Here is a 27981-nt window from a genome sequence, read left to right on the forward strand (position 1 = left end):
ATACTTAAAGACTGCTATGAGGCTTCTCTGGTTACATGACTTTTTTCTTCTCCATTCTCTCTTAACGTGCCGTTGACACTATAGTGGAACTGGGTCAACTGGTCTTAAGTCAACCTGGTTTTCGGTAGTGGTGATTCGGCTAATCAAGTTTTTTCTTTACATAATTATCTTTTAAAACGGGAAATACTAATAAATGTACGGGCTATCCATTTTGGAATGAGTCCCTTTTTTTGGTCGTAAATTGATGAAGATGTCAATGCCTTGGAAAATGGAATTTTTTTTTTTGTAACGGTCATTTATCGGCATTAATTGTTTTTGGTAAATTAAGTAAGTAAATAATGGATATAAATAGATTAAAAAATTGAGATGACTAAAATTTTAATAGGTTATTATTATTTTAGATATTTATACATATTAATTAACATGTCAATATAAAATGCATTGCTAGAAAAAATATAAAACTTTATTGAAGTTAATTATAACATTATGCTCCAAACGTTGATATTGATAAATTGTAATTGACTATAATAATATGTTAATTTTGATAAGTAAATTATTTGTGTAAGCCAATAATTGTATTTCATTAATTGAAAATCTGTAATTATTTTGAATCCATTTTTTTTTCGATCTATATTGCATTTACTTTTGATCTTATTGATTATAATTAATTTGTAATGACTGATTTTCCAATTATCGATAAAACCACCATTGTAAATTCGTGAATATATATTAATTATTGATAAAAAAAAATTATTGCAATTGAAATATATATTTTTTTTTAAATTTATTAATGATTTTATAAGTAGTACTCATAAAAAATTATTATCAAAAATGATCATCGAAATGTTAACTCAATACAATATTTATTATATTGATTAAATCGTTATATGTCATTAGCCAGAGAACACTGTCAGTATAAGCCATTATATGTATAGCATATTATTATTGTAATGATCGAAATAAATCTAATGAGAATGATAAAAACTTAAATAAATTTCACTATATATTAATGAACAAATTTGCATCAAATAATCAACTTTATTATCGGTTAAATAAGCCATGATTTATGAATTTATGAAAATGTAAATTTAAATTAATTTTTAAATTAAATTTTCCTCTCACAATGACTGACAATTAATAAAACAGGTATTTGTAAATTCTTTCAACAGTTGTACCAATCATAGATGGCGGCAAAAATCAATGCTGACCATGGTAAAACAGTTTATAAAAAAAAAAAAACATCACCGTCTGGAAAAATTTTTACTATACGTTGTAATTTTGATATGTATATGTTGTGTATAGTGACGTGTGTATGTTTTCTACATCATAAAAGTGATTTTTTGTTTTCTTCTGTAAAATATCATGATTAGTTAGTCTAATTAAGTCAATATATTTGAAATTATTTAAGCAATAATATAACATATTGCAATCAAATATAATACGTTTGATATTGAGTATCTACGTGGAAAATGGCGTGGTTCGGAGATGGTCTTTCTAGTTTATCAAATTTAAAAGGACAAATAACGAACTTTACAAAAGAAGTACTTTCTGAAGGCATTGTCAATGAAATAGGTAAATGTAATTTTCTATGTTAAAATTTTTATATATATTCAAAATCGTTTACTTTGTATTTCAAACAGGTTAATTGATACTGTCAAAATATTGTTCTTCTTTATCGGTAGGTTTTACCGCATTAAAGTGGAGGGAAATTGGAATAAATATTGTTGAAATTATCATAAATTTCTAAAAAAAAAAATTGTCTTATAACTGAAGGATTACATAAATTTGATCATTGTTATGAATAATGAATATAATGACAAGTTTGCACAAATCTACAAATTCTTTTTAGTCTTCCATTTTTATTACTATTTATAAATGAAACTAGATTAAAGAATTAATTTTATAATTTTACTAATAATACTTAATAAAATAATAACAAGTAATGTTTAAATCTTGGACAGTTAGATCAATAATAATGGAACAATTATAATATTGTATAACCAAAAATATTTGTTTAACGAAAGCTTGTTATATTGTGCAATAGATTGAATTAACAAATATCTAATATTAGTTTAAAATGCAATTTTATGAGACGAACTTGCTTTATCTGTAATAAGTATCTCATCTAATGACAATAATTATTGATAACCTGCATCACTATCATGGTGATAATAACAAGAATAAGAGAAAGTTAATGCTTGGCATCTTTTTCTGAAGATTATATATTATAAAATAATACCATAATCAAATCGGTTAGTATAGTGATCAAATAGTCTCAACAATGAACGAACAGGAACAGATAAGATCTTGAAAAAAGACGCATAATATCAATCGAGCTTCAAACACAGTCGAAGTGAAAGGATCAACATCATTACTATTTTTTTTTTTCAAACGCAATTCCATTAGATAGATATTTTTCTATTATTTGTTATAAATGTTAACAATTTTCCCTGATATTTTAAAAATTTTTGAAACACGTATTTAATCTATAATATTTACTTTTATTCCAGATGATCGATCAAAACAACTGGAAGAAGCGAATGAAAAATGTGCTGAGCTCCAGGAATTATTAAATTCCAAGGATGCTGAGGTAATCAACATTATTTCGGTTTATAATTAACCAGATGTATAATTACCAAGGTATCATTGGTATTCATTATTGAATTACAAAAGCATCATAAGTATAGATTTGTTCTATTTGATACAAAGTCATTGGTTATTATCACTTATATCTACACTGTTGTCTCGATAATTATATTTAAATACTTGTATTTTTATTTTATTGATAATTTACTAAAATTCATAGCGACATTACCAATTTTCATTGTCTCTTTGACATATGTTACGATAAAAATTGTCATGATAAAAATAAGGTTACTCATCGTGAAATTATTTTAACAGATGTTGCTTTTCCTTATAATCTTAACTATTATAAATCAAACATAAGCTTATCTACGAGTATATCAGTTTTAATCCTATCGATAATATTCATACTATAAAATAGTAAAATTGCAAAATGTTTGGATTATTTTATTTTGGGTATCTCATAAAGTCATTAGTTGTTATAACAAAGGTGTTTAGTTTCAGTACCAGCTGAAACAATTAAATTGAAAAAGTTTTTTATGCATCTTTGAAAGTAAAGATTTAGAAAAATTTAATTATTAAGAGTAATTTACTCTGTTTATTCACTACTAAACTGGAAATAATTACCTTTTTAAGAATAATATAAAAAAAATAACTTATAACTATTAAGACATATATTATTTAAAAAAATTATTAAGTTTTTGTTTTGCTGATTATTGTCTAATTACTTTCGGGTGTTTAACGTATCAAATTATTTTTTTTTTATTTAAATACAGCACTAATTATTGATGTTACTGTAAATTTGGTGCTTTTGAGTTTTCTTTGTTAAAAGATATGTGATGTTAAAATATCTATTGAAATGAAGGCTGTGCTAACTGAACTGTGAAGATAACAAAGGAATTATCAATATTCCTAATTTCTTCTTGAAAGAAGTTTTCTTTATATTACAATAAATTTTCACATCCCACCGAATTGTCATGTAGCTGATACTATTCTTCAGAAAGTAACCAGGACTCTTGCTTGGTCAGCTATTTTATATGAGCATATGTAATCTGACTACTTGAATGTGCTGAGCATGGTCGTTTCTTGAAGAAACAAAGATCTAACTTGCATCTAATCTTAGAAGCTGGCAAATAAAACAGAGAAAACATTTCTTTAAAGTCAGCCTTCTGTCTTCTTTTTTTTAATATTATTTCTCAGCATATCAAAAGTAATGTTCTCAAGCTAAAAACGTCTGATAAAAAGTATAATGGCCAAGTTCAATTTTACTATTTTATCCAGTTTTTACTTTGAATATAGTGTAATTGAGTAATTATTCGGGGAAAGTCATGAATGATTCTTTGAATTTTTTTCAACTTTTATTAACAATATTTAAAAAAATTTTTAATTAATAAAACTTTAAAAACAAAAATTCTGGTGTATGAAGAATGAAAAAAAAGTTTTAATCATTTCTAAAAGAAGCTTCTAAATGCTTTTTGACTTATCAGTATTTTTTTAAACAAAAATACAGCTGTTCAAAAGATTATCAAAAATCAATATCATGAAAACGGCATAATCCTTTAATTTTTTTTTAACTCCCAGGACGATATCAAAAATAAAAAATCGGCGCAGCTTGCAGATTAACTTAGTTTGCTAGTTACTGGGTTATATAAAAATGCATAAATGTTTATAATGCTCCAATTATTCAAAAAAAGTTAAAAGGAAAAAAAATAACACTAATTATTTTTTTTAATTAGCTTAAACGTTCTAATGCTTTTTCAATCAACTAGATCTTGCTTTAAAGAATAAAAAACATTTGAATATATTTTAATTTTTTTATAATTTTAAAAATTTATTGCTCTCAGCCATCCTACTTGTGATGTTTGAGTACAACTTTTTGGTATGAACTTATGTATAATCTGTGTAGCTGATACAGTCCATGTCTGAATAATTTAACAAATGAAATACCAAGCAAAAACTATTCCAATCCTAGACACCAACCACTCAAATACAAATAATTAGATATTTATTCTAATGAATCATGTGCATATTTTACTACATAGTTTCTGTAACAACATGAATTACAAAAATTTCAAAACCAAGGATCTGGTTGTTGTACCTTGTATGATCCCTGATAGAAACCAAAGCATTCAGGATATATTCTGGCGAATGAAAATACGTTCAGATGACTAGGTAGTGGTATTTATCGCAATGTAAACTCAAGATAAACAGAGTAAATAGAGACGCGCATCACCCAGTCCCTGGCCGTAACAAACCACCGGACTTCCTCTGAAATGTAGTTACAAACTTTAGATGCCAGCCTATCACACAAGCTTGTGTTAATATTACCTGCTTTATCTACTTCTCTCTGATCGCTTAAAATGTGAAACATAATATTACATCCCATTGAATACCGCAATATAATATTTTATATCCAAACCTGTTATTCTTTTTTCAGATTGCTCTTCTCAAGAGACATAATTGTGAACTGCAAAAAACAGTGGTGGAGTTAAATATCCGAGTCAGTGAAACGGTAAGATTACATAAAGTTCAAGATTTATTAATTATTGTATATTTTTTTTTTCAATTAAAAATTTCATTAAATATTAATTGTTTTTTACAACAAAACGTTATATATCTGTTTTTCACTTGTTTACCATCTTATAACAATTAAAGTCATTGAGTTAAAACTACTCTACAATCGTTCCACTTATCAACTCAAGATATACGTTCTTGAGTGTGTATTTTTTACTTAATTTAATCTTTTTATTATTTTCTTAAACAGGTTACAAAATAATTCATTCATGTATTAAAATTTAACATTGATTTATTTTTATCGATAAAAAAAAGTAAAATTTTTTGAATAAATTGTCATGATACATGTAATAAAATGGGAACAATAGAGAATTTAAAATAGATTAATTAATAGACAAATGGGTAAAGCTATTTTATCATATCTAGAATCAACAAAGGATTGGTCAACACAAGTCCAATGCCACAGGTATATTTCTTGATCTATTGAAAAGGTTAAAAAATATACAAGACGATTTCAAAAATATCTCTTCCGTTTCCTGTATGTGTCAGGAACTTGCCTAAATAGTTCAACTCACCAATTTGCATCCTGTTAGCCCTTGACTCTCATGCGTAGCATCATTACAAACATTATTTATATTGTTTATTGTTTATATTGACGACAGAGTGATAAGTGTCATAGAAAATTTTTTCAGTCTAAACAAATTTCTTTCATGGAACTTTCAGAGAATTTCTCAATGATGATGACATAATGTTATTTTTACTTGAGAAACTCAATTTTGTTTAGAAATTTAGATAGTTTTATTTTAATTGTTTATAATAAATTTAGTTAAATATAATATTTATAAAAAAAAATTAAAAATATAAACAGACATAAATAGTTGTTCATTTATTATTAAAAGATAAGTTTATTATTCGTGCAGAGTTCTAACGAAGTTGAAGTTTAAAATGGTCTGTTACTATTATGAGTTATAATCTCAGTTTAGATTTATCTTTTATTCTTTTAATCACTACGTTGACTATTTTTAAAGAATGATTTCTCGATCAATGAAATCTCAAGATCTTCAATATTTCGAAAAATTAATATTTTAAAAAATTTTAATAATTTAGTTGTAAACCAGTTCTATCAACTTAATCATGAAATATTCTTTTTCCATTACTAAGTCGATATTTAATGCATTATGAATTTTGTAGATAATTTTATTAGATATCAAAAACATTTGATTATCTGGAGTGCTCATTTTTTCAATAATGAACATATTCTTATCAATTGTAATAACCTTGAGGTGTGATATTGAACGTGATTTAAACATGCATGTTCATCATTTGTCAATTATTAACACAAGAATTTGTAGTCTCAAGAATTGAATAAATTTTCACTTTCATAGATTGTATGATCTATTGTGTATGTTGAAGTATTTACAGTACAAATATGTAAATAATTGTCAAGAAATGCTTAAACCTTATGCTCAAATGAAAAGAAATGCTTTAATGGTGGATTTTGTACATTCACCAACAGTACAATTACTTAAAAATAGAAAATTTGTTTCAATGTAAAAAAAATAATCACTCATATTAAAAATATATAATTATAATTTTCGACCCATGAAAAGTAAAAAGAAGAAAGTGGAAACACAATATAACTTAATATTTAAAAATAAAATAAGTTTTCTAACATAAAGTTAATAATTTAGGTTTGATAAAGATGAAGCAAAGTAGTATTCTATGAGATTAATTATTTACATGAAACATTGAAGTATTTTTCAATAAAAGCTTTTGACTATCAGTATCATTATTGAATATATGTCTTTCTCAACAAAATTTTATAGCTGTTGAACGAAATTACTATTTTTTCATCATAAAAATCAATGATATCTGTTACAATTGTTATTAGTAAACTTAATAGTATAATTTCATTAAGGTGTGTATATGTTCTTTAATTACTCAATAATACAGTAAACATTTTTGATTATTCCTCGCGAAACCCTAACATGTAATTTATAATTAATATGATCTATATAATTAGTTACAATCTTATCATCTAAATCGAGCTTATTTTCTAATCAATATTTAACATCATCATTCAGGTCCAATAGACAATTTTGGAGCAATATACCTGCCTCAGGCAGATTTCATCGTTCAATTAAATTAATAAATTTCCTTAAAACGTTCTAATTTAACGTCAATTCACTAAATTAGTAATCTTGTATTTTATCTTAAAATTAAAAATACATTCAAATTAAATTGCATTCATTAAAATAATTTTTAACTTCCATCGTCATTTTTTGAAGACTCTAATTTTGGTATTATTTTTTCAATTACAATCTTTCATATTATAAGCAATAAGTTTCGTTTAATCAATTTTCGAGCTAAAATTGGACAATGTTATATATAAGGAAACTATCCAATTACTTTTTAGTATTTATATGACAATAGTTCATACCATTTTTGAAAACACATCCAATGTTAACATTGTTGATACAAAAAATATATATTCAATATCATGCATATAGTTTACTCTCACTCATTGTAACAAATTTATCTTAATAAAACTATTTATGAAAACACTGTGATGATAATAATGAAGGGAAGGCATTAGTCCAAGAGATATCTTACTGATATTATAGGGTGAATATCAATGGATTGGTGATAAATCCATTTCATCAAACACCACCAAGGGTAGTTTTTCAAGAATTTGATAGTGACTATGACTACCCTTGATATATGGGTATTAAATCAAAAGGTATAAAATGGCCTGTATTAAGTCACCAAGCTACCAGTATCTTTCTGATTATAAAACATGTTTGAAGCATTCGTCCTTACTTTTCTAATTTAATTTTTGCAATATATGTGTTTACATAATTAGTTGTTATTATTGCATTAACTAGTCAGGTTAGTATGTTTAACGTTATCGATAATAACTTATATGAAGGACATATAGAAATGAAACTAAATACCAAATTATCAATGAGTCACAAAAAAATATGTCATATAGGCTATTTACAGGCGTTATCTATTTCTAATAATTCGAGGGAGCTTACAATTATTTTTAATTACACGAGATAACAATTCACCTACCAATTTCGTTAGGTAATACACTTACTTCTCTAGTTTTAAACATTTTGAATAAAAAAAAATTTATTATATATCTAAGTAATTGCTTTTTAATGATATTTATTTTATTTATCACTGAAAAAAATTTTAAATATTCATCTACAGATAATACTAAAGGTATCAAGAAAGATTGTTTTGTTTTTTTAATTTAATTAAAAAAAATACAAAAAATAGGTTATAGATTAATTGAGAGATATTGCTTTAATAATTTTTTTATTTAATTTTTCTTTTAATTTCACCTTGATGAGCTTTATCAGTTTAGAAATATTCGAATATTAATTACTAAATAATTGGAAAAAAAAATTTGGGGTTAAATATGTAATTTAAAAAAAGCAGTAAATTTTTAAGGAGACAAAAATGTTATTTTTTTCTATTTCGTTTTTGTCTTTTTTTTTTCATTTCCGTTTAGCGAACTTTACTCTCTTCTTCTCACCTGCGCCCGCAGCTCCCGCTCTTGAACATGAGGGCTGATAAAACTGTCCACTTCCCAACATTCTACGATTGTACAAGCAAAAGTAGTCGCCACCTTGATTGCATTATTCATGAATCATTATGTTGTAAATTACTTTCCTTTTCCAATTGACTAAAATGACTAAATTGAGTTGATAAAACATTTCTTCAATCTATAAACTTTAAAAATTTATTATTATCTCACACATAACAAATAGATACCACCAACCAAAAGGTTCTAACTTATAATGAAAAGAAAAAAAAAATATTATATTTACTTACATTAATACAAAAAAAATCGTTTTTTATTTACTCGCAAAGAATACATCTCTAAATTTCTAAATGATTATTTATGATCTACAAACAAGACCAAAATTTTCACATTTTTCTATTGAGAAAAAATATTTTAACTGTTTCTATTCATAAACATAGAAAAAAATTTTGTTCATGATAACAAGTACAAATTTACCTTGAGGTAATTTTCCCCCACTTAAGGGTTGAATTTATTTTCCTCCACTTCTTCCGTTCATCATTTCTCCCACACGTTATTTTTCTCCAGAACATCGAAGCCGGCAGTTCTACCAACGATTGTAACATTTGTGGTGGAAGGAGTTAGATAGGAATATCCCCATCAGTATTACAGAGCTGAGGGGCACGCGTCCATCACCTCAGAATGTCGGTATGTGTGGCCAACCGCCTGCGGGTAGACTCGTGGAGGCACAGTTGTGTTTCATCACTTGAACAGTATCGCACGTGTGCTATCGCGCACCTTTTTGAAACGGAAAAAAACAAAAAAAACCATAAAATTACGCGAACTTCGAACCTATTAGCACACTCGTGAGTTAACTTTTTAAACAATCATTTAATTAATTAATCAGGTAAGCAACTTTTAATTATTCATATAACCCAAGAATCCTTGAATAATTGTGATTTATTTATAAAAATATTTATTCATCCATTTATTATATTTAATCATTAAAAACTTTTTTTTATCTAACGGAAACATATTACGTACGGAAATGAAAGTCATTCAAACAATGAATTAAAATCGGATATGAGTAGATTTGTCATTGAGAAGTGAAGGAAAATCGGTTTATAATATAACTTGAAAAAACCACAACACTTTATTGTTAATTTCTATTTTTAATGACTTGCGAAAATATGTTTATTAATACAGATTGCAACGGAAATAGACAGTGTCATACAATACGTATGCTTAGAGTGAAATATACGTTAAGATACTGATTTATGACGTCTTTGATACCTTTAATTATAGATATATCGAATGATAGAATTAATGATACAAATTTTCATAAAGTGAAAAAAGCGTTTTCAATACTAGAGCGATTAAAAAAACAACAATGAAAAAAAAAAGAAATATTATCAAATTATTTGCTTAGTAACATTTAATTCTATTACTATTTTTGTGTAAATCTTTAAAGACGCCGATAAACTGATAATTGATAACAATGCAACATTACATTTTCTTATCTTAATAGCCGATTAAATTATACACTTCGTTTATCGCCGAGGACATGAAAAGTTAAATTTCGATGGAAAAAAGAGTATTTTTCTTTTTAAGAATAAGTACAAAAACGAGTTAAGACAAATGATCCATTTTGCAATCGTAATTTGCATTATGTTTTAGTTTATCATATACATATACTTAGAAATCTAATTAAAGTGATCCTTGTACTTCGAACTCAGCTTAACGTATTGGCATATGTCGAGCCTCGTCCTCGACTTTCTCATATAAACTCATGATGTTTGACGAACGTTTTGACTCCTAAAAAAGCTATTATTACCATAATAACAATAACAACACTGAATATCCTAGTTTTTTAACGCATAATATTTTTTTTTTTTTCTGTCTTCCCAATCACTGTTTTAGAATGAGTTTTTTCAGAAATGGTTGTTTTTATTTATTCATAATAAAAATAATGCAGTATGTGTTGATCAAAACATTCGACGGTTTTTAAAATTTTGTCAATAATCACTTGGAAATATTAATGTTTTTTTTTTTGCTATTTATTAGCCCAAGAATTTTTTTTCCATTATTTGAATTTTTTTTTTTTTTTATTCATTGTCAGTGTCCGTTATTGTTATACAATATTTTCCGGTTATATAATGGCGATATTTTTCTGCTCAAATCGGAACATATATATATGTATGTATATTTATATATTTGTATTTGTGTATGACAGAGTATTGTAACTTATTTTCTAAAACTGTAGACAAATTGATATACTGGCGATAAGTAAATATATGTTGAGTAAATCTATACAAATACATAATGATTAAAAAATGAAAGAATTTTTTAGAAAGAAAAAAAAAATGATGACACATAAATATGACACATTAGTCAAAAGTGCACCGATGCCTACTTTCATCGGTCCTTGGTTAAACTTGTTACGCAATAGTGCAAAATTGTAGCTTGCACAATTAACGTAGCACCAAGAAATTCACACAGACGAGTAGTGCGTGAGGACGATGGTGCAAATAGTTTGTGGGACACGATTAACTTTGACGTTCTATGTACCGAATAATGCTTATCGTTTATAACATACATTTCAGTCGTGTTCGATCAACTTTTTATGGTGTTACAAACTGCATGTTATGTCTCATATTATAATCATCTCTACAATCATTGATTTATTGATTATTTAATTTTTTATCATTTCCTAATTTTAGAATGTTTATAATTAATCAGAATACCGGTAATGATTATCATCATGTTTTAAAATATTTCTTTTTTATATAAATTTTCATCATGTACTCCATCATTCAGCATCAAGATAAAAATTATTATTATTCTCATTTTTAATAATAATATTGGAGCGCATAAAAATACGGGTTTGCAAAACTGAAATAAAAATGGTATATTTTTGAATTAAATTGTTGTGCAAAAAATAAAATGAATTATTTAGAAAACTAGATTTACGATTTCGAATAATTTACGTATTACATGATGTAAAAAATTGCTTCATTAATTCAATTGACAGGGAAATATTTAAAATTATTATCATTCACTTCTCAGATATCAATTAGTTTTTAAATATCAATGTTAAAGATAAAATACAATGAAAAAACTGAAGTCATATTTTTTATCAAATAAATTAATCCTATCAATCACACTATGACAGTTTTAGTCCTTAATGTATAATTCGTTTAAAAATTTTTTAACTTACATATTATATTAGAATACATTTTAAACTGAAAACATGATATTGTTGATAATTATTAACTTTAAATTTAAAATTCAAATACTTCATCCGTTCATTGTACGAAAATTTAAACCGAATGAATATTAGGTATAATTTCTGACTAAAGGTGACGCAGAGAGTTTATCTTCACGAATGCTGACGTTGTTTTTTCCAAGTAAAGCAAAATGATCTAGACATAGTGTGTGTGTATAAGTCGAGGTCTATTGTAGCAAGAACTTTTTATATTTCATTGTTGAATTTATGACAATTTTAACTCTTGAAACCAATACTATTGATTCTATTGATTCTTATGTAAAGTTTACCTATGTACTATTATTATTACCACCATTAACGTTATTATTATTTATTTCTGAGGTCAGTATTGCTAGTATAACGATGCGGGTTGCTATATCGCGTGTCTCTCGAATGCTAAAAACCATTTCGATTACTCGTTATCGCTGTAGACTTGTTTTCATGCATCGCCGTAACTTGGCAAAATTGATCAATTTTTTGACCATTTTCTTAATGGTCATTGAATTTACAGAAATGCATCATTTTCTAAATTATTCATAAAAAAACATTCTTAACATTTTATTCATAACATTTATTATTATATTTGGTATGCTTATTGATAAATAGATGATCACGTGTTATTTCTTTTTTATATTTCATTATATTCATTTTCTTTTTTTTTCTTTCTTTCAAATACTGTCCTTATAAATATCCACCTTTGCAGCTGTTAATATTTACTCGAGAACAATATGAGTGAGTTTAAATGCTGGAGCGTTCGTTATTCCTCATATCTGGAGTGACGTCTTATCGCGACCTCTTTCTCCTGCTAGTTTTTATATTTTTTTCTTCATAATTTTATATTCCTTTTGAATGTTCTGTTTTTAAGAACAACGTTTTAACGACTATAGAAATTTACGATAGAAAAATTAGTTGTGAAATTTATTGTTGCTTTCTTTTGCAAAGTTACAGGGAAAACATTGATAAAAAAATGATATTGGTGAAATATTGCTGAGAAACAAATTTATTATAGTGAATGAAATATTTTATCAATTAGTTGCAATTAATCATTTTATTTGTCCAAACGATAATTCATTAATTAAATTATTTTAAATAGGATAACTTTAAACGAATTTTAATTTTAAAGAGTGATTTTGGAAAATAACTATTATTTTATTGAACTAGTAAAATATTTTATTGATTATAGTAAATTCTTTCTCAGTTTATTTTTTTAAATTTAAAATTAATATTAATTTCACAGCAATTAATAACAAGTTCCCTCTGTGTTATTGAAAATTAATTATACATTAAAAGAAATATATCATTAAAATATTTTATTAAGCAGTACGTTAGTTAAAGTCTTTCATTATAAAAAGTTTTACCTTTTGAACTTATTGATTAATTGATTTCTTAACCTTTTATTTTTATCTTGATCACCATAATTCTATTTATTAGTATTTATAATTTATTATTGTCACTCATTTTAAGAAGTTCACAATAATGGAATAACATTATATGTATAATTTTTATGAATTAATAGAAAAAATTAATGCAACTACCCAGTAAAATATTTTATTCATTAAAATAACATATTTTTTTAATACCTTTTGAGAATAGTATATTGTTAACCTAGGGAGCAAAGTATGATATTCTGACCTGGGTGTAAAATTGCATTGCAAAATTAAGGTTTGCTCCCAATTTTTCGGTCCCAAAACGACGTATTCTATTCCGCATAAAAAGACAAAAAATTGTTTTTGCGCATGCTCCGACGGTTGTTGTCTTTCTCTGCGAGAGAGAGAACGTCACTTTTCTAACCTCAAAACAGACAAACTTTAATTTTGGACAATGATATGATAAAAATAATATGTTGGCCACGGAGAAAAAGTAAGATATCCATACCTGAGTGTTTGCCACTTTCACTTTCGGCTCGGGATGCAATTTTACACCCAGGTCAGAATATCATACTTTACTCCCTTGGTCAAAAATGCATCTTTTTAGAGTTTACTCCAAAAAATAATAGTCAGAAAATACTCCATTATCGATATATGTATATCAAACTACTTCTTGCGACTGAAAACTTCGAAATTGATGATAAAAGATTACAAACATCTGTAATCATTTAAAATACCTAAAACGTTACATTTCTTATAGTCTACCATTTGTTCATATGTCAAAATAAATTTCTTTCTCTTCTCGAAAATTCGAAAAAAAATATTGATTTTTCTTCCTGTAATTAAAAAGAAAAAAGAACAGGCAAGTAAATGAAACAAATGTTAACCAATGTCGTCATCTCGAAAGCACTTCCGGAGAACAAAAAGATAATCCTAAGAATTAATCCTCAACATATTGGTCTGTCTATTCATTATTTATTCTTTACTACTTCTTTTTAACCTCTGAAAACTTTCTCATTTTTTTTTTTTATTCTTCAAATTGTTATTTAAAGCAAAAGGTCGTCACAATGTATTCAAAGATATCTGCTTCATTACTGAAACCTCTGTTGACAAGACTCAACTGGCAGTATAACACAAGATCTAAGCGATAAATAAAGTGTGACACTTCTATGGCCCAATTGAATATTTATTATTAATGAGTCATCAATGAGTACTATTTTAAAAATTCAAATATTACACTTTTTGAAATTGATGCACAATAAAGCGTTATTTACTTATCGTCTTGACTTCGTGTGATATATTATAAGTTGGCCGCAATCGTCAGATAAATGGTTACTAGCATACTATTTAGTTCGATAGTGAGCTACTTCCTTTCCCACGTTTCCTATCAGTTACTTACTACCTGTTACATCGCAATAGCACGTACATGTTAATCGCTTACTTTATTTCGCAAAAGTCCATCCCTCGGATTTGTAATGAAGAATATATCTATCAAGAACAATGAATATGAATTATCATTTCAAAATTGTTATCTGTACAGGCTGTACTTTTTTTTTATTTATTGTAATTAAAGTAGTAATAAAAATACTACAATTTTATTATATTTAATAAAATAAATTTTTTGTTTTACGTATTTTTTGTATTAATTAATATCCAGAAAAGAAATAAAAAAGCACAAGAATCTAACACACAACAAATGAAAAACAAGATACACTTTTAGGAAGTGACATTTTATCGTTTATGTGCGTCCAGTAATGATAGAATTAATTTTTTTAACATCTAATCTTTTTTTTTCACAGTAGTGCAATGTTTGTTTAAGATTAAAATATATTTTTTAACAGTTAGAAAGATTTTTATATCTATTCGAAAAATTTTATTGCACTGTAAGAAACTATGTTTAATATTTAACATACGATTTTTATATATCATAAGATATTTATTAATAATCGATAAATAATTTTAATTATCACAAAATCGTTTATCAATTTTTACGAAAATGATCTATATAAAAAAATTATTATTTTGCCACAGCGATAAGAAAATGTAATTTGAGAAATTTTTAAATTTTGTTAAAAATATAATGTTGTCTAATTATTAATTAATTAATTAATCCTACATTTTTGCAACACTCTGATTTAACTGGCCTTAAAAATCTTTGAGTAAAAATCTGATGCTAAGTCTAAGCACTTATGCTCTAGATAAACATTGGCAATAATTTGTGAATTCTAATAAACAATACAGTGCCCTCTAAAAGTTAGTTGAAATATTTAGGTAAAAATTCTCAGGTGTTCTTTCTTTTTTACTTGTGAAGTATTCTAGAGCACAGTGAGTTAAAATGAAAACTGTGTTGTTTATTTATTATTTTAAAAATTAAATAAGATGATTGGTTGAATATAATTACAATTCTATTCTATTTGTTTTTATTAATAAATCTATTTATTCATAGAAAATACTAAAATTTATTTACTTTATAAAAATAATTCTTGATACAAAATACGCTATTAATGAATGCAATTATGTTTTTTTATGTCCAAAAAGTATAAATTTTGTCATGGTTTAAATAATTTTTTTTTATTTTTAAAATTACTAATTACTTTCAAACGGAAATTATTGTATTTCTAAAAATTTTTATTTTATTCTATTATTCTTCTGTTTCATGAGTAAACAATAAATTGTTTAAAAATTATATTACAATTTTTCTTTTACAATTTTTTTCATCTAAAAATAATTTTGTAAAAATATTTTTTTGAAATGCATCTATGAATAAAATTCATTTGAATAACTCAACATGCATATTATTCATTATAAACACATTTTAAATAGAATTCATATGTCAATATAAATGACTGAAAATTAGTTAGATGACTAACCCTAACCGATAGGCCATTCATTTGTAATCATTGTCATCTAAAAATAAAAAATAGCATGATTAATATTCTAAAAATATTCTAAAACTCGAATGAAAAAAAAAAAAAACTAAAATCGATATTTCACATAATTTTTTACGACATTAAAATCAATAGTCATGCAAAAATGCAAAACTTTATGACTTAACATAATATATCCTAAAAAACAATCTAAGTAAAGAAATTTACTTTTATCACTGATTTCATTTCGATAACAAAAATTCCGCTGCTTTTTAATTACTATTGCAAATGAATTCATTTACTTGGAATACTCAAAGCACTAAAGAAGCATAAAATTATTAGACCATTAAAAAAAAAAAGAAAAAAAAAAGCACAAAGTTTTTTTTCCTCAAATACCTGGAATGAGATTTATCGAAAACGGAATGCATTTATTTGAAGACAGGGTGATATCAATGCCATAAGTTTTTTTGTCACAGTCCCGTTTGCAAGTCAAACGAGTCATTATTCCTTGACCTGACCCAATGAAACCCCTTTCATATTCATTAGCATTACTACGTCTTGGACCACGACATGAGAGAAAGAGAAAAAGAAAGACAAAGATAAGTGAGCAGGACAAACTTATGGTTCTGCATAACGCATATATCGATTGCAGTGTCCCAATATAATACAAGAAGACATGCTTTCAATCACGTTTATCGACGCGAAATCATTGAGTTCCGGGCGATTGGTCTTAGGTATCACCACATCTTGGACGAAGTTTCATTTGCATTTCGATGAGACCCACTTGAATACACTCCAACTGCTGTAGACAAGAATGAGATCCTTGTTTGATTATACCTCAGATATATAATCTTTTTTGATCCGACTTCCTTTTACATTGATTCGTTTCTGTTAACTCAATGTTATTTAAAAACTCTTGATACATATTTTATCCACGTTCATATTCATCTTAATGTTACACCAAATGTTCAAAACAATTGAATATTTTATTACTCGTATGCTGTGTAAACTACATATTACACTTCATTCTCCCATTTTAATATCAACAATGAAATATTATTGCTTTGATTAGATCTCAATTATTATTATCTTGACGTTTACCTTCTGGTTTAATTCGATTTTATAACAATTGTTGCGTGTTATTGCACGTTATTTAATGCTGATATAAAAATGATTTTTGCAGTATTGAAGGTTTGTGGATCAACAGATGAAGAAATCATCGTTGAAGTGTTGATAAAAGAGTTAAAAGTCTAATTGCATTAATGCATAGCTTACTTTTTACAATCAATTAATTTTTTGTGGTCTTATAATACCTTGGATGGAATCAATGTTTAGTCTCATTTTAATTTTAAATTTATTTTATTTGCCATTTTTAGTAGCTCGTTTGGCTTCAATAATTATTGATCTTAGTTAACATGATTTTAAAGGAGAGACAAAACATATATGATATATATATATATATATATATAAAAGGTCATTTTAATTATTCACATGATTTCGAGACTTATTTTAGGAGTTAAAAATGTAATTACAGATAGTGTATAGTTGATTTTTAAACATTTCTATCTAGTTTACAATTTACTACACGCCTTTCTATTTTGTTTATGGCATTTTATATTGAGTTTAATTTATGTATTTTATTTTAAAAACACTTTGACATGTACTTTCTAAAACATTTATCAAAAAAAAAAAAATAAGCAATATAAATTTTAAATCATTTGTTTTTCTCAAACTTTACATGAAAAAATAATTTTATAATTTTGAAATATTTTTTGGCGATTCAAATGTCAATTTTCCTGAACAATTGTTTAATTATTTGTTTGTTTTAGTTAATAAAAGGGAATTATAGGTATTTCGCAGTCCCTTTCAACAACGACTATTTCAATAGAACAAAGATTTAATTAGTTGAGAAATTTATTCAACTTAAAAACTTCTGGCCACTATTGTTCCCAGAAATTGTTTGAAGTTATTCTTCATTTTAATTAAAAAATTCTTGAAAACAAAAAAAAAAAACAAGAAATTATCACACGGTTTAATCATGAAAGAAATTTTAATTGTCGAAAAATGCATTTTTACAACAGAATGAATGCATTTAAATACAAAACATGCTTTAAGCTCGCCATGCATATGCTTGCTAATGTTTTACGATTATTTTTTCAATGGTACCAAGCGTGTAAAATCATCAGAAAAATATTAGCTTTGATTGTAACGTGTAGTGCTTTTAGTAATGTTTATAATCGTCTTTCATTCTGTCCCTTCACTATGGACACACTTATTGCCAGTGAACGTTGAAGGTTTTCTTTCGTTATTAAATTCAATGAGAGATATGTTAGGTTAATCCACTTGCACGTTTCAACTCTTTCTCGCGACCCAAAAGTAGAGATATAATTTTGATTACATAAGAATCTTCTTTTTTCTTTCATCGCATGAGCGTGCAGCCGGATAGAAACGTTTTAGATATATTGTTTATGACACGAAATTCTTATGCAAAAAATTACAATTCCAACTTTGCTGATAATTTTTTTCATTATAATCATTAAGAAATTAGAAATAAACATTCATAAACACATTAATGTTTGATGGATAATTATTTGTAATAATAATTATTATTATTTTACAGCAACAAGATGCCAACAAAGATGATGAAGGTGGAGGATTCTTTTGGGATCCATTGTCAGCAAAAAATCATGACGTCAAAAGCAATAAAAGTCAAGTTAAAGAACTTCAGGAGCAACTTATTCAATCAAACTTGAGAGTGCATGAATTGGAAGAGGAATTAGAAAAGTATAAAAGGAATTTTGATAAAAAGGATCCTATTTCTGATGGTCATCAGAAAGCAGAGCTTCTTCGAGCTAAACAAGATATAGTAAATCGTATAATTCAAATCGGAGAAAAGGTAAGATTCTTTATCCATGAATAATATAATTTTTAAAAAATATGCGTCTATAGAAATTATAAATTTTTGATTTTAACAATTAACTGAATAACTATGAAAAAAATTAAATAATGTAATATTGTTGATAAAAGTAATTTTAAAATGTTTTAAAAACTTTACTATAATAATAATTTTAAAACACAGTTAGATGATGTGTCATGTTGATAAAAGTGAGTTAATAATAATTTTTTACAGGGTCGAGAAGCGGAAAAAAATATGAAGAAATTACAGTTGGACGAGACAACATTCATTAATGATTTTCGCGCGGCAATATCAAAGCTCGAATGTCATGAACAGATTCATTTGATTCGTTGCGCACTGAAGGCATTGGAATTCGACAATAGTGACGGTGAAATGAAGGAAAATGAAGAGAAATCGAATAACTTTGGAAAAAGAAAGAATACACTAAGTCCAAAAATTTATAGTGACGAGTCTAATACAAATGGAATTCACAACAGAGAAGCAGATTTATTGGCGAAAGTAAAAGCGTTACAAGAGGAAAATAAAAATCTTTCATGTGGTATTGAAGAGCTTGATCAACAGCATGCTCAATCAATCGGTATGTCACTCTTTTTTTTTCAACTACTGTTAGAATCAATTCTATAAGAATCATAAACACTACTGTACACAATACCTTTCCAATAAAATTATAAATTATAATAGCTGATAATAATTTATTTATTTTCAGAAAAAATACTGGCTCTTAAAGAAGAATTGCAGAAAAAACATAAAGTACTCCAAACTGCGTATGAGTCTCTTTATGTTGACTACAATGCTGCTCAAGAAAAACTTTCTCTTCTGGAAACGGAATTATCTAATAGTAATTCTAGCACGGATCAGAAGATAATTCCAAAATTAGATAAAGATAATCAAACTGATTTATTGATAACAAATATTATAAGAAATGATGAAAATAATTCGCTAAATGAAACAACAAATGAGAACAAATCGATTCAAACAGAAGAGGAAATGAAAATTCAAGATACAACACTGAAATTATTAACAAAACGTGTCAATGAGATTGTAAAAAATTCGAATATTCAATACGAAGAGGGAGAACACATTTTTGAAATAATTGCTAAGCAGTTGGTAGATACTGAGTGGAAGAAAAATACATTAGAGCGAAAGATATCCGAACTCACAGAAGAATTAAAGCAAGTAAATGACGTTAAAGAGAGTTTGCAAATAGAATGTGATGAACTACAAAATCACGTGGAGTCTTTGGACTTAGAAATTCAGCATATGAAATCCAATTTACCATCAATTCCCGAGGCCAGTGAAGAAAGAGTTGCATCTTTAGAATCAGAAATTGAGTCTATGTCTCAAAGAATAAAACAACTCCAAAATGATAATGAAATATTGAATTACAAAAATTCTGAATTAATAACTGCCATGAATAATGTCGAAGGTTCATTGAGAAATCAAGAAAATTTAGAAGCTGAGGTTCGAAATACTAAACAACAACTAGAAATAGCTCAACAACAATTAGCTGGAGTATCTAAAAATGTAGAGAATAATGAAAATATGATGGAAGATCTTTCTAGAAAACTACATGCAGCTTTAAATGAAAACAATGAATTGAGGAAAAGAAATGATGCATTAAGTTCTCGAGAAAGACAAATGACAGAACAGTTAAGTATGTACGAGGCAAAGTGCAAAAGTCTAGATGAAAATATCGAATTGATTGAAGAGCTTAAATTGGACATAAGTAATGTAAAAAAGGAATTACAAAATTCTATAGAAAATTCTAAACGACTAGAAAATGAATTGACTTTAGTTTATGATGCAAAGAAGGAAATTGAAAGAGATATGTTAGCTTTGTCTCAAGAAAACGAACAATTGGAAATGGAGCTATCAATTATCAAGGAGCATGGGGTAATAAATGAAGATAACAATTTGGTGAAGGAATTGAGGGATCAAGTGGAAACATTACAAAGGGAGAAAAATGATCTTGAATATGATTTAATAAACATGAGACAAGAATTAGATATCGCATTAAATCGAGTGAGTACAGCTGAACAAAAGAATGAAAAAATATCGAACAAAATACAAAATAGTCAAGAGTGGAAAGATAAAGTGGACCTTTTGAAAAGAGAACTCGTTGCCTTACAACAAGAGCATACATTTTTAAAGGAAGAATCTACTACAGAAAAGGCAGAATTAGAGGAGGTGAGAAATAAATTGAAAGATTGGGAAGAAAAATATAACTTATTACAAAAAGAATTACAAATGAGTGAAGTAGAAAGGAAAAAGTTAAGTGATAGTTACGATAAATTAAGATACGAATTGGAAGATGTTAAAGATAAAGAAAAGGACGAAGTTAGAAAATTGAAAGAAATTGAAAAGAATTGGCTTATGAGTGAGGAGAAATGTAGAGATTTGTCGCAACAATTGAATAATTTTCAAGCAGATCATGAGTTAAAGTTGACGGCTTTAGAGCAGAATAATAAAAAATTAGAAGAAGTTATGACAGAAAATGAAACATTTAAAAAAGAATTCGTACAATTAAGGACTGAATCTCAAAGATTAAATGAACTTAAGTCTATTGTTGAAGAAAAACAACTCTTAAACGAAGATTTAAACCGTAAAGTAGCAGAAATTGAAGCATTATTAGCAGAAAAAAATATAGAATTAAAGAATTTACAAAAAACTCGTACAGAGGCAGAAATGTATCAACAAAAGTGCGTAGAATTTGAAGAAAAAATAAGAAATATTTATGCTGTGGAAGAAAGGTGTCAGAAACTCGATGAAGAAATAGCTTTTCTAAGGACAGAAAATGAAAAATTAACCACAAGTCATACAGAATCAGAGAAAAGCCAATTATTAGAAGAATTAAATCAAAAAATAGCTGAAATTGAAGTATTGAAAGAAGAAAAAAATAATTTAGAAAAAAATTTAGCAGCTAGTCAACAAGAATTACAAGCAACGATAGAAAAATCTCAAGAAGCAGCTCAAATGTCAAAAGAAACAATAGAAAATTTATCAGAAATCATAAAAAAGAAAGATGATGAAATTCAAAACATTAAATCAACTACTGCATTAGATTACAAGCAACAAGTTACTGAAAACGAGAGTGTTTTGACGTCGTTAAGGGCTGAACGTGACGAACTTGTTAAACTTGTCCAAGTGAAACATAACGAAAGTATACAGTATCATAAAGAAATTGAAAGAATGACACAGTTATTTAATGAACAAGTTTCTACTTTGCAATCAGTAGTGGCAGATCGGCAAAGAGCTGAAAATTTAGTCAAAGAAAAAGAATCTGAAGTTTTGTGGGCACAAAATGAACTGCAAGTTGTCAGACAACGACTTAAAAATCTTGAAGAATCAACGAATTACGGTGAAACTTGTAATATACCTGAGCATTCAACTAAATTATCTCAATTAACAACACTAAATGAGAAATGTAATGCTCTGGAAGCAGCTCTTGTTAAAGAACAATCAAGTAACAGAATTTTGCAAAATCAATTAACAGAAAGTCAACAGAGAGAAAATGTAGCGGCGAAAAATTTGGAAAGATTACAAGCACATTTAGTTGAAATAGAAGAAAATCACACAGAAGAAGCTTTACTTATGGAACAAAGTAAAAAAGAATTAGAAACAAAACTTATACAAGCTGAAGAAGTTCTTAAAAACAATTCTACCGTATATACGTCAGCTAGTATTCGAGCTAATCAACAGGTTGAAACTCTTCAACAACAAATGGCTTTAATCATTCAACAGAGAGATGATATTCAAAATAAATTATCAGCTGCTGAGGATAAAGTTTTGGCACATACTGCATCTTTGACAAATTTGCAAATTGTTTTGGAACAGTTCCAAAGAGGTAAGCATAAAAATTATTTCGAGTTTTTCGAATCTTTAGTATAGCATTTAGAAGTTGACATAATCAGTTGTATCAATCATGAACTGGAATTATATTTATAATTAATTTAACTGGAATTATTTTTATAATTAATTATATTTTATTTTCAAATATGAACGTATCATGTTCAATATCATCAACATTAACTAACCAATAACTCTAAAAATTTATTGAAGATTGAAATTATGAAATGTATAATATTCATAATCCTATGCATTAATGCTTTTTATTGGTTATTAAAAATTCTTCGAATATTTCAGATAAAGAAAATGATATACGCAATGCAACAGAAAAAATCCGACAGCAATTAAACGATTCTTACAAGAAACAAGAAGAGCTTAATGGAGAAATTGCTAATTTAAAAGTATGTTCATAAAGTATGAAATATTATCATTAGTTTATCTAAAAATTAAAAAAATATATATTTTTTAAATATAATATTCAAGTATATTCATTATTTATAAATTAAATAATGTCTATTAACAGCATCAACTGGCAGAAGCAAAAGGATGTTTGCAAGCAGCTTCTCGATTGAGTGAACAGCTGGACAAAAAAACTGAAAGAATTCAAAAACTTAATGAAGAAGGTACTACATATTTATTTATTTCTGATATATTTCTATACTCCATAATTATTATTAACTAAGTAATAGAGGCTAATTTTTTAATAATTGAATCCGTCTTCTACTTTATGTTTATTCACATTTAATCACTAGTTTTATTTAAATAGTTTTATTTAACACTGCATTGGTTTTGGTGTTATAGTGCTCGATTATGCATGGATACTCAGTTTCGCACAATTATTTTACAATATTAGATTTTTTTAAATGCACTTGAAATAAACAATTAAAAGTACTTGACAACTGCATGAGAATCAATAATCAAGAAAGGGTTAAAAAATAAATATTAATTCATTTCAAGCTTTATAATAACCATTTTGAATAATTAAATTTCTCAATAATTAAAATTTTCATGTTAACATGAATTAAAATTGTTTGTGTTGAATAAACAATATTAGATATTCAATCAATTTATAAAATGTTTGTAAGCAAGTAAAAACAAACTGATAAATTAAATAGAAAAATAGTGTTTTTACTATATTTCTATTTTATGTTAAAATTAAATATTTATTAAGAAATAATTGATTCAAATAACTGAAGAAATATAAATAGCCAGATAAGATATAAAAGAAATATTTGATAATAAATATTAACTAGTATTAGTAGAATAGTAATAATGATAAAATAAGAGTGTCACTAGATGTATTGATAATAATAACAAAGAAATAATTTAATTGTGACTAATCATAATAAAATACAGAGCAAATGCACATTTGATCTGGTTTCGTAGTCAAATATCAGCTGGTAATTCTGGGATTTTTAGTATAACGCAGGATTCTTGCTGGTATCTGGTTACGGACTAGAACGTCGCCTTTGCACACTAAAAATCGTATCACGCATTTACCATTTGGTGTTGGTTTTTTTTTTATTGAATTATTTTGTTTATAATTTTTAATTAGTTTTGTATTTTCAATTAATGTTAATGATCAATGTAATGTCTTATTAAAAAAGCTGTAAAATATTCAAGTAATAATATTTTCTACTAAAAATATACTAAGAATAATAAAAATAAGAGATAATTTGTATGGATTGGGTATTATGATTTACTTATGAAATTTTTTATTTGTTTGTATGTTAATTCAATTAAAAAACTTTTTTTCTAATGGAAATTATAATATAGGCATTCAGCCTTAACTAATGAATATCAATTAGCATGTAATAAAATTTGTTTTTTTAGAAAGTTTTTAGTAAAAAAAAAAAATTTGGTAGTGTTAGAGTGTGTAATCTCATGAGGTAACTGTGAGTGGTATCATTATAGATGCTCATATTACCTCGTAGGATTTCCCACCCGCTACCACTTTCCTTCAAGAATACTTTTTTAATCTGTTATTTTTTATATCATTTTTCACAAAATCATATTTTCCATTGAATTTAAGTTAAAAATTTCTCACTCAAATGAAAAAGAAAGCTGACAATTACTTGAAATAAAAGCATTGTCATCAATCAATCTTTTAAAAATGATTTTTGGTCTAAATGATTTTAAATTAATCAATAATTATTCATTTTTGACTCGAACTATATATCATCTTTTATTAATACTGTTGGTATTACTTATGAAAAATATCACATGAATTAATGAATCATAGCATGATAGCTCAATATAGAATGGCATGATAGAAGAACAGAATGCCGCATGAATTATTTAGGCATAGGTGTGAGTATTACATCAGGTACTGGTGTGCAAGAGACAACCAGTGCTTGTGTTATACTTGCACTCGTGTCTTTCTTAGTCGTCGTCTGAATCTGCAAATGTGGATGCAACATAAACACATGTATGTCGAAATAAGTATCACTATCAGTAATATTATTATCTTCGAGGAAGTTATAACTATTAATTTAGACTTCTATAATATAATAATAGATTAAATACTATTTTATTACAATCATTTATATTTCTTCATCTTCATTTCTAAATTTCTTGACAAAAAGATTAAGAATTATTAACAATTTTTATTTATTTTCAGTTACGAAATTGACTGAACTTGTTAATACAGCTGAAGAAAGAATTCAGAAAGCAAGAGAGAGTGGTGAAGGCAAAGTTGATAAGTATGTACAATAGTTATTTAGTTTTAAGTTGTTTCAATAACTATTTGTTATTTAATATTTGCATACTTAAGTAATAATAGTAATTCATTTCTCTTCTGTTACCTGGAGAGTTTTGACAAATCATTTAAAAGTATTTATACATAGAATAATATGAACTACCTCTCTTTTTGATTTTTTACTAATTATATCTCTCAAATTCTACTCTAGTCCTTTTTTTAATAAAAATTAAACTTATCTACTTTGGTTCACAATTACTACCGAATAACAAAAAAGATTGACTAACATATTGGTGTTATTTTAAGATACTTTGAATATTTTCTATATTACATACATTGGAGTTGATTCAGTATTATTATTATCACTGACAATTCAACAATTTATTGTTAATATTTAATGTCTACCATACTTTTTAAGTAAAAGATAAATATAAAATCTAAGTTTTAACCATAAAAAAATAAATAAATACAAAAAAAATCTATTCTTAAATATAAATTATCGATTATTGTAATTATTAGTAATTTAGATTACACTGATTATTTTTCATTATCATACTTTTTCTTATTACTACTTATAATTATGACCAATAATCATTTGAAGTAAATATTTATTGATCTTATTATGGATTAATTTATGCTTTTTATGATGCTTTATTACATTCAAGTCTTAGGTTTAAGATCACAGCAATTTTTCTAACATTTCATACTTTTTGTTTTTTTCTAGAAATTTAATGAAGAATCTTCTCTTGGGCTTTTTGGCAGCATCAAATACAGACAAATTATCCGTACTAAAAGTTTTTGCGACAGTCTTAGATTTTAATGAAGCTGAACGTGAAAAATCTGGAATCAACAGTTCAACATCACATGGAGGATGGTTTTCAGGGCTGCTAACCAGTGGTGGAGGTCCACCCACAAAGGTCAGTTAATTATTCACCAAAAATATTATTTTTTAATTTGATTTATCATAATGAAAGTATAGATAAAAAAAAAGTAATATTCCTTTTCAGGATCAAGAAGCATCATTATCAGCAGCATTTATTAGATTCTTAGAAAATGAATCAAAACCTATGTCTTCGGTTCCAGCCTTACCTATTTCTAATACAGTAAGTCTGATTTTTCTTCATTGAAATATTTATGTTGAACAAATTAGAATCTTTTTTTAAATAATATATGAATTTATTACCGTAAATATTTTCTTTTTAGCAAATTTCACGGCCTGGACACAGTCGACAACATTCGACATCTTCCAATCAATCTGGCCTTTTACTATCAAACGTTACACTTCCAGCATTTCCTGACTTTATACCGTCAAGAAATACAGGATCGATATTGAAAGAAGTACTAAAAGACAGTTGATACTAATTTATTATTTCAAGTATATTGAGAATACAAAATATTACAATTATTTTTTGTAAATATGTAAAACAAGATTTGCAAAAATAACTATTCTCAACCAATATCGAAATTTATATTAATTAAAATTTCATTGTGTAAGTTATTTTTTAATTAATGGCAATGCAATGAAATATTGTATAACATATTTAAAATCATAAATTTATTCCACATAGAAATGATGTATTTAACAACGAATTAAACCATGTTGGCTGTCATTGGCTAAGTTAATTAATTAAAAAATTATTTATATTTTATTTTATGGATTAAGTGATATGACTTATTTCAGTGGTGATAGAAAATAACTTGATAAAAAAATATTTTAAAAATCAAATATAACAGAAAATTAAACAAAAAATAAATTAGTAATAATGAAGACAGTCAAAGTGATGTATAACAATATTGTCTTTAATTAATATTTCTTAAATTAAAAATGTATAGTTAAGAAGTAACATACACTAAATAGCTTTAAGAAAATTTATAACTGAATGATGTAAGAAACCAAAAGAAATTAATGAAGCAATTGTTAATAAAAAATTGAAAAAAATATAATGCAATGTAATATGTAAAAGAATTTTGTAATGTATAAAATTTTAATACAAGCCTATTATATTCAATCTTTTTATTAATTATTCATTATTCAATGTATAAAATTGGAGTTCTACTTAATTTGGAATATGTCTCAATGAACGAAAGCTATTTAAAGTTTATAAACTTATATCTTCAAGGCAATAACTTAATTTCTGTATAATTGCTAGAACTGTAATTGTTGTTAATACCATTTTTAAAAGTTTATATGCAATAACTGGTCTCAATATAAAATAAAAATAAGTGACTACTAAATTGTTTTATTTACTTATAAAAATTTTAATGAATGAAGATAATAATGAATAGTCTTGGAAAATTTGAATTCAACGACTAAATAATTTTAAATTGAATTATTCTATGTTTTGTTTAAATTTGATCTATTTCAATAAGACTAAGATAGGATTTGGGATTA

General features: G+C 26.1%; 1 protein-coding gene across 1 annotated transcript; it reads left to right on the forward strand.

The window, feature by feature from the left end:
• Positions 1 to 1281: 1281 nt before the first annotated feature.
• LOC118066380 (thyroid receptor-interacting protein 11-like) lies at positions 1282 to 27494 on the forward strand. The gene is made up of 12 exons (XM_035082369.1): positions 1282 to 1572; positions 2511 to 2590; positions 5021 to 5095; positions 18749 to 19024; positions 19259 to 19622; positions 19752 to 22889; positions 23189 to 23292; positions 23415 to 23514; positions 25512 to 25593; positions 26314 to 26506; positions 26597 to 26692; positions 26793 to 27494. Exons 1-12 carry the CDS (start codon positions 1470 to 1472, stop codon positions 26943 to 26945), a joined length of 4764 nt encoding a protein of 1587 aa, XP_034938260.1. The 5' UTR covers positions 1282 to 1469; the 3' UTR covers positions 26946 to 27494.
• The last annotated feature ends 487 nt before the right edge of the window (positions 27495 to 27981 follow it).

The sequence above is a fragment of the Chelonus insularis genome, unplaced genomic scaffold (assembly GCF_013357705.1).
Source record: "Chelonus insularis isolate UGA/USDA-ARS -01 unplaced genomic scaffold, ASM1335770v1 contig_33_pilon, whole genome shotgun sequence".
In the NCBI taxonomy this organism is placed as follows: Eukaryota; Metazoa; Arthropoda; class Insecta; order Hymenoptera; family Braconidae; genus Chelonus; species Chelonus insularis.

What these genes read in the sequence shown, in the direction of transcription:
- LOC118066380 (XM_035082369.1), top strand. Translation starts at nt 1,470, where the DNA reads ATGGCGTGGTTCGGAGATGGTCTTTCTAGTTTATCAAATTTAAAAGGA. An exon ending in GGTGAAGGCAAAGTTGATAA is followed by an intron (nt 25,594 to 26,313) that starts GTATGTACAATA and finishes GTTTTTTTCTAG; the next exon opens with AAATTTAATGAAGAATCTTC. An exon ending in GTGGAGGTCCACCCACAAAG is followed by an intron (nt 26,507 to 26,596) that starts GTCAGTTAATTA and finishes ATTCCTTTTCAG; the next exon opens with GATCAAGAAGCATCATTATC.